This window comes from Hyalella azteca, unplaced genomic scaffold (assembly GCF_000764305.2).
Source record: "Hyalella azteca isolate HAZT.00-mixed unplaced genomic scaffold, Hazt_2.0.2 contig5765, whole genome shotgun sequence".
NCBI lineage: Eukaryota > Metazoa > Arthropoda > Malacostraca > Amphipoda > Hyalellidae > Hyalella > Hyalella azteca.
In genome coordinates this window covers 1-12,412 of record NW_025935946.1, presented here as the reverse complement: position 1 = coordinate 12,412, position 12,412 = coordinate 1, and the positions used below count along the sequence as shown (strand labels likewise).

The 12,412-nt window shown below is 38.9% G+C and overlaps 1 protein-coding gene across 1 annotated transcript; it reads left to right on the top strand.

The window, feature by feature from the left end:
• Positions 1–907: 907 nt before the first annotated feature.
• LOC108676371 (mediator of RNA polymerase II transcription subunit 15) lies at positions 908–10,252 on the top strand (the record flags this gene model as incomplete). Its single annotated transcript, XM_018164437.1, is given in 10 exon segments — positions 908–999; positions 1,850–1,978; positions 2,506–2,713; positions 3,315–3,375; positions 3,974–4,093; positions 4,379–4,456; positions 4,894–5,005; positions 6,563–6,669; positions 8,434–8,583; positions 10,079–10,252. Coding segments are annotated over 8 exon segments (930 nt in total), but the record flags the coding sequence as incomplete, so codon positions are not given.
• Between the last annotated feature and the right edge of the window lie 2,160 nt (positions 10,253–12,412).

Below are 12,412 nucleotides of genomic sequence, written 5' to 3'. Positions count from 1 at the left end.
AGCATCCCTACCTAATTTTATTTAATTGATCAACATCCATCTTCCTCCCGCTCGAGTTGAGTGTGTCGGACTGCCTGCTGGAGACTCGGGCGCTCCAGGAACTGCTGCGTGGCGCCCGTCGGGCTGGGGCACTGCACAGCCTCAACCTCAAGGGCAACGACATCCACGGCGCCGCCCTTGTTGCCGTCGCCGCCCTCCTGCAGCACTCCACTTCTCTCAGGAGGTGGGACGATCATCCGCGTATTATGTTTGCACTTAATTTCTCGAACTAATTTTATTATTTCCAGCAATTAATTTCCTGAGTTTGAAATATTATGTTTGCACTTAATTTTTGGATGCTATTGTTTTATTTCCAGCAATGGAAATAAAAAGAAAAATTAAAAATAAGAGGAAAAATTAAATAAGCTTAAAGCTGACACCATCAGAATTGTTTGACCCTATTGTTATCAAAACGTGTGACGAATACCTGCTTATTATGTTTGCACACAATTCCTGGATGCTATTTTTAGCGCATTTTCTCATTTATGGAAAAAATGCACTATTGTGCTCGCTATGACCGTCTATCTGACTGTCCGTCTGTCTGTCCGTCTGTCCGTGACCTCAAGTTTTCTTCGACGAGAAAATGCGCTCTCTGTCACTCACTGCAGTGAGTACTGAGTTATATTTTTTTTATTTCCATCAATGAAAATAAAAAGAAAAATTAAAAATAAGAGGAAAAATTAAATAAGCTAAAGCTTACACCATCAGAATTGTTTGACCCTATTGTTATCTATTATATTATTGTTTCTCCTGGGGGTTGAAAGATTCATGATGCTGATCATCTACGAACATTGTTTTAGACTGTACGATTATATTTATTTCGAAAATTAAGGATCATTTCGGATCGGTATAGAAAATCTAATTTAGTTTACCTCGACCTCCGCAGTAACCAACTCACGGAACAGCACGCTAGTGGTCTCGCTAGTATCGTGGCTGGTAACTGGTCACTAGTGTCACTAGGTGAGGGTGTGAGTACGTAAATAGTATCTAATTGCACTAGGTGTGTAAATGAGGTAGTAAGCAATCACCAGGTGACTCTGTGCGTTTATAGTAACTAATTGGCTTAGGTTAGTAAATGAGACAGTAAGCAATCACCAGGTGACTCTGTGCGTTTATAGTAACTAATTGGCTTAGGTTAGTAAATGAGACAGTAGGCAACCACTAGGTGAGTGTGTGAGTGCGTAAATAGTAACTAATTGCATTAGGTTAGTAAATGAGACAGTAAGCAATCACCAGGTGACTGTGTGCGTTTATAGTAGCTAATTGCAGTATTTTAGTACATGAAGCTGTCAGTCGTTACTAGTGGCAACAAGAGATAGTGATACCAGGAAAATTGAATCAACACGTTGACTCCGATTGCTTCACCTGGTACTATTATTTCATTTTTTTTTGTACTGCTTTTAAACAGGGTTGCCAGACGGTCATTTTTTCCGGACAAATTCCGCGATTTAGTTTTTCTCAATTTTCATTGGCCGGCTAAAATTTATGATAGTGGTACTTCCTAATTGAATTTTAGATGCTGTAAAAGATAAAATAAATGGAATTTTTATAGCGAAACCTACAAATAAACTGGTATATATTGAGTTATCGGCCTTTTTTGTTCTCGGATTTGGCCGATTTTAGGCAACCTGAATTAGGTACCACTACATCTTGGAGAAATACATTTTGTGGTACGCATATGTACCACTACGGAGTCAACATGTTAAACGAAATCACTAATTATGGACTGGTAAACTGCATGCCATTGAACACTGACCCGTTATTATCCTACGAAAAGTGAAGGCCTGTAATGTCTGTGTCTCCTTGCAAGATCTGCGATGGAACAAGCTGGGGTCCGAGGGCGCACGTAAGCTGGTACAAGCGCTGCAGCACAACCACACCCTCACTCGCTGCCCGCTCGACGGCAACTGCGTGTCGCGCGACGTGCTTGAACATGTCGGTGCGTGTTGCCTACATGTGCTGCGTGTTCCCTGCGTGTTCCTTACGTGTGCTACGTGTTCCTCACGTGTGCTACGTGTTCCTTACGTGTGCTACGTGTTCCTTACGTGTGCTACGTGTTCCTTACGTGTGCTACGTGTTCCTTACATGTGCTACGTTTTCCTTACATGTGCTACGTGTTCCTTACATGTGCTACGTGTTCCTTACATGTGCTACGTGTTCCTTACATGTGCTACGTGTTCCTTACATGTGCTACTCTCGTTCATCGTCAGTTTTAATCAGCTGTTTCTGATCCTTGTTTCACATTTTAAATTTTGTTGACTTTAAAATTCTTTCAATATTTCTCCATTTGTTGTAAGAATTAAATAAAAGTGATTACTGTGGACACGTACGTTTCCTCCGTGTCTTTTTCATTAAAAAATAAAAATTATTGAATTAATTCATGAATATATAATGATCTATGCTCGGAAAATCAGACGAATTATCTCTTCTCACTATCTTTTAAATCTTCATAATTTTATTCTTCAGAATCCCTGCTGGCTGGCAACACTGATCGGTCACCACCAGAGTTCGATCTTTCACCAAACCTGAATAAAATCCAGCCTGACATGCCCAGTAAGAATCATCGTGGTGGGTCCAGCAGACTTCACCTGGACAGCGTCCAGACATGCAGTAGTTGTGCCCAGCTCAGGACAAGGCTCCAGCATTCCATCAGAACCTTGGACAACGCTAGGAGGTCGATTTTTCATCACATTTTCAACGCTTGTCATGATTTTCCCGAGAAATTGATTGGTTTCTTACGCGTTTTTTACTTAAAAGATTACATTATTTGTAATACTTGTTTGAATTGTATATTGGGCCCTAGCTGGACAACGCTATAGGAGGTCGATTTTTCATCACATTTTCAACACATGTCATAATTTTCCCGAGACATGGATTGTTTACTTGAGAGTTTTTTTTTACTCAAGAGATTACATTATTTGTAACCCTTGTTTGTATTGTATCTTGTTCGACGTCTCAACGTTGTATCGTAAAATGTTGCTTCTTACTTTTTGTCATTGAAATTACCTTATATAATTAATTAATAGTTATTGTAATGTAATATTACATAATACCATGCATCCAAGCATTTATGCATTATTGTTTCTTCGCAAAAAAATGTCTGTATTCATGTTCAAACCATGACCTAATTTTACGCAGGTTATTCCTCGTTGTAATGCCTTTTGGAAACGTCCATTTCACTGAAGAATATCCCTATAAATAGTATTTATATATCTATATATAATCATTTATTCGATAAATAAAATTTGTTTCTATTCTATCGTTCTACCTTTCAGGGACCTAGATACCAAAACGTCGGCTTACCAACGCCTTTTGGGTGACTACGAAGCTATCGAAGTGAGGGACGAGTGTTGAGGAATATCTATATCCCTTAATATTTTAAAATTATCATCATTTAAAACATTTGTTTGATTAAATTTGTTCAAATGGTAACTTTTCCTATATTATTGAATATTATAGGTTATTTTGAAACCATACATTGATGATAGGTTGCATCAGCATGAAAGAAATGACAACACGCCTCTACGTTATTTATCTAAAAAAAATATTTTTAAATGCCTACAAATATTTCACAAACATATTTCGTAAGGAATATTATGTCTGTATTTCTCAGAACCATACCGATTTTTTACTGGGCACATTATTTCCAAAAGCGAAAAACGTCATAATTATTGTTTGTTCAAATTATGGAGTTACTAAAAGTTGATACCGGGAAGAAAATGAATACAAATTCAGAACAAGTCCATCACCCAATCTGAATAGTAACTTGACCTTCAATATAATTCATTTTATATTGGATGTTTTACTAATTGATTATTTATATAACAGGCATTTAAAGCATGTTTAATTTAACATTGTCTAATAAACTCCCATTCGATAACAGGCATTTAAAGCATAGTTAATTTAACGTTCTCTAATAAACTCTGATTTCCAGGCAGAACTAAAAGCCAGCAAGAGCCTCTGTCAGACGCTGACAGAGCGACTGTCAGTCCTGGAAGCTTCCCTTGCCTCCTGTCAGGCTGACACTGCGCAGCAGAAGTCGGATGATGCGCAGGTAAATTATTGTTTATTTCGTAAATAAATTTTACCAACCAAATCCAGTAACGTGATTAAATAAAAATGTTTTTCTTCACAACATGCATAGCAAAAAAATATACAAGTCAGATGATGCAAACGACAAGCAGCAAACTAAAATTATGAGATTATTTCAGATTTTTCCTAAATTTAACAATATAATTAATAAACCTTCATCTTGTGCACAAATTTTTAGTATTTCGTTCGCGATTTTGCAAGACCTTAGTCTAATTTTTTAACCTTTTGGTTTCTTTTTCGATCACAGAAAATCCAGACGCTGCGCCAACAGCTGACAGAGTGTCAGCGTCAGCTCGACTCAGCGCAGCACAACCTCGCTCGCGATGTGAGTCTTGCTGACACTGCGGGGCGCCATGCAGCGTTGACTGCTGACACTGCTGGGCGCCGTGCAGCGTTTACTGCTGACACTGCTGGGCGCCGTGCAGCGTTGACTGCTGACACTGCTGGGCGCCGTGCAGCGTTCACTGCTGACACTGCTGGACGCCGTGCAGCGTTGACTGCTGACACTGCTGGGCGCCGTGCAGCGTTGACTGCTGACACTGCTGGGCGCCNTATATTATTATATATATGTATATATAATAATATAATAATATATATTATATTATTATAATTTTTTTATATTTTATATGTGAAAAATGCAATATTCAGTTTTGATGTCTCACAATTTATGTATAATTTGAGAGATCATAACTTAATATTCAGCTGTCGATGTATTAAAATTTATATGTGAGGTGATCCACTGTATTAATGTAACTGTTACAGAGCGAGCAGCACCGAGCAGAGTGTGCAGAGCTGCGGAGCAGAGCCTCTGCTCAGGAGGAGCAGATTACTGCGCTCACTGCTCAGCTCAGAGCAGCACGACTACAGACTGAGAGTGAGCAATAGCCGCCAATTTTAGATTCCGTGTTTCGCGGATTCCGTGTTTCGTTTTTACAGATCAAGTGTTTCGCGGATTCCGCGTTTCGCTTTCACAGATCAAGTGTTTCGTGGATTCCGTGTTCACTTTTTTACAGATTCCGTGTTTTGCGGATTCCGTGTTTCGTTTATACAGATTGCGTGTTTCGCGGATTCCGTGTTTCGCTTAAACAGATCAAGTGTTTCACGGATTCCGTGTTTCACTTTTAAATATCAAGTGTTTCGTGGATTCCGTGTTTCGCTTTTACAGATCAAGTGTTTCGTGGATTCCGTGTTTCGTTTTTACAGATCAAGTGTTTCGCGGATTCTGCGTTTCGTTTTTACAGATCAAGTGTTTCGTGGATTCCGTGTTTCGCTTTTGGACAGATCAAGTGTTTCGTGGATTCCGTGTTCACTTTTTACAGATTCCGTGTTTCGCGGATTCCGTGTTTCGTTTGTACAGATTCCGTGTTTCGCGGATTCCGTGTTTCGCTTTAAGAGATCAATTGTTTCGCGGATTCCGCGTTTCGCTTTCACAGATCAAGTGTTTCGCGGATTCCGTGTTCACTTTTACAGATTCCGTGTTTTGCGGATCCCGTGTTACGTTTTTAAAGATTCCGTGTTTCACGTATTCCGTGTTTTGTTTTTACAGATCAAGTGTTTCGCGGATTCCGTGTTTCGCTTTTACAGATTCCCTGTTTCGCGGTTCCCGTGTTTCGCTTTTACAGATTCCGTGTTTCACGGATTCCTTATTTCGTTTTTACAGGTCCGAGTTTCGCAGATTAAAGCGAAATTTTCCTTCGTTGGTTTTAATTTAATACCTTTTATATATGTTTATATGTTATATATGTTTTATATATGTTTATGTTATATATATCAGCACATCTCAATTGTATCTTGCGCGATAATTTGAGGATTTTTGCCACCGTCTACAGCCTATTGTGTTCGCGATGCTATCTTACTTCTTTTTTGTTACGTTTAACGCTTATAGTTTCCTTATAGTTGCTCTTAGCCCTCATGAAAATGTTGGGTTAATAGGCACAAGCCCAAATTAAGTTTGTATCAAGAATATCTGAAATCTAACTATAATAAAAAAGGCTGCAAACTGCATCTAATAATTTGCATTCAGCCAATCCTTATATATCTTTTTGAAAACTAGGATCGGAAAATTTGAAACTATCTACCAATGTCTCAATACGCTTCTGGTAACAACGAGCAAAATTTATCAATGTTGTTGATCATTAAATGAGTAAATTTTTAAAATTCGTTTTCGTTGAATGTACCTATAAAAATATAATTAGATTGTATTCATAAACAGGTGAAGTACAGTGTTATGCCTTTGACTGTGAATTGATTGCAAAGACATGACCATTGCTTGAAAACATAAGCATCGTTATTAATCTTATTTAACTTTTGGCACGTGAGAGCCGAATGATTATTTAATAAGAACAATCCTTTGTTCATGTAATATCTATATTATTCTAGTATAATACAATAATAAAAATAGAATTACTATTTCAACGTCTATGCCGGGCAGAGGTTGTGATGGACGGTCAAAATGCGCAGCGCGAAGCGCAGCAGCAGCTGCAGCAGCGACATCAGGCTGACGTTGAGCGGCTGACATCAGCACATGAGAGTAGAATGGTGAGCGGCTGACATCAGCACATGAGAGTAGAATGGTGAGCGCCTGACACCAGCGCATGAGAGTAGAATGGTGAGCGGCTGACATCAGGGCATTTGAGTACAATGGTGAGCGCCTGACATCAGGGCATTTGAGTAGAATGGTGAGCGCCTGACATCAGCTCATGAGAGTAGAATGGTGAGCGCCTGACATTAGCGCATGAGAGTAGAATGGTGAGCGTGACGTAATTTATTAATTCAAATCCGTAAACGTGACTCAAAAAATTATTTTACAATCCCTAACAGTGTCATTGTTTATTCGAACATGATCAGGCGTTCTAAAAATTCTGAGCCCTTAACATGCATAATCTACAGAATGCATTTTAATCAAGTTTATAGCTTTGATCATCATGAAGATATACAATAATTTGAATGGTAGTCGACCAATCAATCCTCTGAAATCACAAATAACCACTAAGGACCTCACTGCATCGGCCCGCCTCCTTTTGATATCTAATTGAAACGGCAAAATGACGCCAAATATCAAAATATCAAATATCTAAATTATCCTTTTCCCGGGCAAGTTACCATGCTTGGTCACTCAATCCCCCCAAAAACACCAACTATCAAAATATCAAACATCTGAATTAGCTTTTTCCTTGCAAGTCACAATATTTGGTTACTGAGAATCTGACCATCGATGATTGGTGATTTGCAATCATCCGACCATCGATGATTGATGATTGGCAATCATCTGACATCGATGATTGGTGATTGGCAATCATCTGACCATCGATGATTGGTGATTGGCAATCGTCTGACCATCGATGACTGGTGATTGGCAATCATCTGACCATCGGTGATTGGTGATTTGCAATCATCTGACATCGATGATTGGGGATTGGCAATCATCGGTCCATCGATGATTTTCGATTGGCAATCATCTGACCATCGATGATTGGTGATTGGCTATCATCTGACCATCGATGATTAATGATTGGCAATAATCTGACCATCGATGATTGATGATTGGCAAACATCTGACCATCGATGATTGGTGATTGGCAATCATCTGACCATCGATGATTGGTGATTGACAATCATCTGACCATCGATGATTGATGATTGGCAATCATCTGACCATCGATGATTGGTGATTGTCAACATCACCCCCTGGGGTGATGGGTGATGTTGGCATCACCCTCTGTCATGCCCAAAAATTTACATATGAGCATTTAAATGATGCTTTTGACCCGGAAAAAGAAATTTACACACTTTCCGTATTTTCCTAAAAGACGGAAGTAGCAATATCAATCCAATTATTTAAAGAAATTTGATTGAATAGAATTAAAGTTAGATTTAGATCATTACTCTCTACATTTGTATGCTTAAATTTGAATTGTCTGGAAAATTTTTGCGTAGTGACCGAATTTAGTAAATACTCTAAGTGCGATTCACTATTCCAATATGATCAATTTTGAAAAATACATATGAGTAAATATATCTTATAATAGTTCAACTGGTTTTACAATAACTTATATTTCTGCATATTTCTATGTTTGCTCGCGAGATGAAAAATCGCTTTTCCTTTTCGTTTTTGCTTTAGAGGCCAAAAGAATGGCTCCAATATAGTGCGCCTTGTTTCTTCAATAATTGGTTAACATTTTATCATAGTCAATTTTTAATTTTACAATACATTTATTTACTTTGGTCAATCATTTATTAAGATGTATAAATAATTTATCTGTATTAAATAATTTTAAATGCATTAAATAATATGTCTGGCAGGCGGAGAAGGATCGCTCTCTGTCAGTCCTGCTCGACGAAAGAAACGCTCTGGCAGCCGCGCTGACAGGACTAGAAGCTCGACGTCAGGCAGATTCTGTCAGAGCTGAGGCTGACATGGCTGCTGTCAGACAGAAAATAATTCAGGAACAGGTCTGTCAAATTTTTTTAGGCTGACATGGCGGTTCTCAGACATAGAATAATTCAAGAGCAGGTCTTAAAAATTTTCCAGTCTGACATGGCGGCTCTCAGACAGAAAAAAATTCAGGAGCAGGTCTGTCAAATTTTTTGAGGCTGACATGGCTGCTGTCCGACAGAAAATAATTCAAGAGCAGGTTGGTCAAATTTTTCACACCAACGCATGCCGAATTTATTCATAAATTCGTTTCTTCGAAACAAATATTCAAACGTATTTAGGCGCAAATCAATTCAATTTTCTAATTTTAGTTGAAAAAATTATGTCATTGATGTGTAATTTTGTAGGATAGAAACTGCATGCTTATTGATACCGATTTAATATCGTCAAAGAAATTATGAAATTGATAAGCAATTTTTTAGGATAGAAATTGAATGCTTATTAATGCCGATTCAATAGACAAACTTTCGTCGAATAAAATTCATGTGCTTGTCGGACTCGTGAAGTTGTGACTCAATTAAACCGCTCAAAATAAGGGTTGCATCCTAGTGAAGCACGCAAAATTTACAACTCACTCATTACAAAATGAATGCATTTGTCATAACCTGCACATTTTGACATAACAAAATTACATTACACATTTTGTATGTGTAAAGCAAATTTTACATTACACATTAATTACACATTTTTTTTTACACATTACACATTTTGACATTACAAAATGAATGCATTTGTCATAACCCGCACTTGACTCGCCGTCGCGTCAGAGTCAGCATAAGAATTCTATGTGACCATGAAATGTAATGATACGAGGCACTAGTCCCAGAATTCCAGGTGATTTAGGATTCAACCTAACCAATAATTTAAATTGTCTCAGAATTTAATGTTACCCAAAATTCTATGTGACCATGAATTTCACGTGTTCCAGATTCTCGTGTAGCTCAAACCCACCCACCCAGCAGTTAGAACCAAGAAACTCATTTTGGTGGAACTTTAATGTTGGCCAAAATGTACATGTGGTTTAGACTCACAAAACTCAATAAATGAAAATTGCACACCACACATGTGGTGTGCAATTGGCCACACAAAATTGACCACACATGTAAGCCGGAGTTGAATTTGATTTTTATTATAACTTAGACCTGCCACGTGGGCAGCGGAAAGCACCTAAGCCCGTACGACCCAGAATTGAATGTAACCAATGGTTGTATGTCACCTAAATCCGGTGCACCGCGCAGTATAAAGCCACAAAAACTATATTAATTCTACCTAGAAATTTAAATGACACATATTTTTTAAAAGATTTGGACCCACCACAGTCAATACTAAGAATTTCAGAAGCTCGTATGACCCTGAAGTGAATATAACCCATATTTTATCTTAACCTAGACCCAATAGTTCCATAACAGCATAACAGCAAGTCCTTAACAATTCTGGGTCTAATAACAGCAAGAGTTCCAGAAGTCGATTAAACCCAGAATTTTATGTGACCCATATTTCATCATGACCCAGACCCGACACGCCCAGCAGCAGGAGGCCCAGAGTCAGGCCCACGCCCAGGCTTTGGCCTCGTCGGACGAGTCTCTGGCACGTCAGGTCGCCGAGACTACGAGACTCAGCCAACTTGTGCTCAACCTCGAGCGACGCCTCAACGAAGTCAGCAACGACAAACTCCAGCTCAATGGGGTACGGTATGGGTGGTATGGGGTACTGGGGGGAGGTATGGGCTATATGGGCCCTGGGGTGAGATATGGGGCGGTATGGGCCCTGGAGTGAGGTATGGGGCGGTATATGGGCTCTGGGGTGAGGTATGGGGTGGTATGGGCTCTGGGGTGAGGTATGGGGTGGTATGGGAACTGGGGTGAGGTATGGGGCTGTGCGAATCTTGGGGTGAGGAATGGGCCCTGGGGTGAGGTATGGGGCTGTGCGGGCCCTGGGGTGAGGTATGGGGCGGTATGGGCCCTGGAGTGAGGTATGGGGCGGTATATGGGCTCTGGGATGAGGTATGGGGTGGTATGGGCTCTGGGGTGAGGTATGGGGTGGTATGGGCACTGGGGTGAGGTATGGGGTGGTATGGGAACTGGGGTGAGGCTGTCTCTTATACACATCTAGATGTGTATAAGAGACAGCGTCTGACCATCGATGACTGGTGATTGGCAATCATCTGACCATCGGTGATTGGTGATTTGCAATCATCTGACATCGATGATTGGGGATTGGCAATCATCGGTCCATCGATGATTTTCGATTGGCAATCATCTGACCATCGATGATTGGTGATTGGCTATCATCTGACCATCGATGATTAATGATTGGCAATAATCTGACCATCGATGATTGATGATTGGCAAACATCTGACCATCGATGATTGGTGATTGGCAATCATCTGACCATCGATGATTGGTGATTGACAATCATCTGACCATCGATGATTGATGATTGGCAATCATCTGACCATCGATGATTGGTGATTGGCAATCATCTGACCATCNTTCAATAACATAAACATGTTGGTAACACGTTTAGCTCCACCTTCAATAGCATAAACATGTTGGCAACACGTTTAGCTGCAGCTTCAATAGCATCAACGTGTTGGCAACACGTTTAGCTCCACCTTCAATAGCATCAACATGTTGGCAACACGTTTAGCTCCACCTTCAATAACATCAACATGTTGGCAACACGTTTAGCTCCACCTTCAATAACATAAACATGTTGGTAACACGTTTAGCTCCACCTTCAATAGCATAAACATGTTGGCAACACGTTTAGCTGCAGCTTCAATAGCATCAACGTGTTGGCAACACGTTTAGCTCCACCTTCAATAACATAAACATGTTGGCAACATGATTAGTGCTGCATAAACAGCACTAATAGCATAAACATGTTCAATAGCATAAACATGTTGGGAACACGTACGTTAAGCTCAGCTCAACCTTATACATGTATACTCGACTCACAGATCAATACGATAATCGGATAAATCAGATTTTTATACTTTAATTTACGCTAACTACACGAATTACAAATGTGTGACTTGAGACTAAATAATAATCCATTATTGATTATCAGTGAGCAGCCTTTACAGTACATGTGAATGTATATTCATGACAGTCTCTAGAATTCAACAGAATAAATTATAAAATTTGTAATTTATTTCAAAAAAGATCGCAAGTGATACTAAATGAAATTATTCTTTATTCCTGTTTTTAAACAACTATTGATATGAAATGTGAATAATTAATCATTCTCTACAAGTCAACAAAATAAATTAGAAAATGAGAAATTTATTTAATAAAGATTGCGTGTGATACAAATTTAAATTATTCATTATTGATATTTTTATAAATGTCGTGCGGAAACCGCGGAATTGCCGATTATATTGAATCGGCAGCCAGTTTGCTGAATCTGTATAGAATCAGTATTTTTATTCTATAAGAATTTGGGGCTAGGTCAGTCAGCTAAGTTCTTTTTTCTTTAAATATTCAAATCTGAAAGAACTTGACCGAACTTGACCTAACCTTTTCTAACTCTAACTGCCGATTTATTTAACTCTAATTTATAGATTATCTGAAAACTCTAAACTAATAAATAAAATAGAAACTCTAATCACTCTAATAATTTGTAACTGATTTAATTCTAACGTCCAATTTTATGCATAGGCAACGAAATGCTGATTCTACAGATTAGGCAATCTGGCTGCAAATTCAATAGAATCGGCAATTCCGTGATTTTAGCACCACATATACATTTTTTGCCTACGTTTGGCTATATTACAGGACGATAACAGACCTGAAGATTTTTGCCTACGTATATTACAGGACGATAACAGACCTGAAGATTTT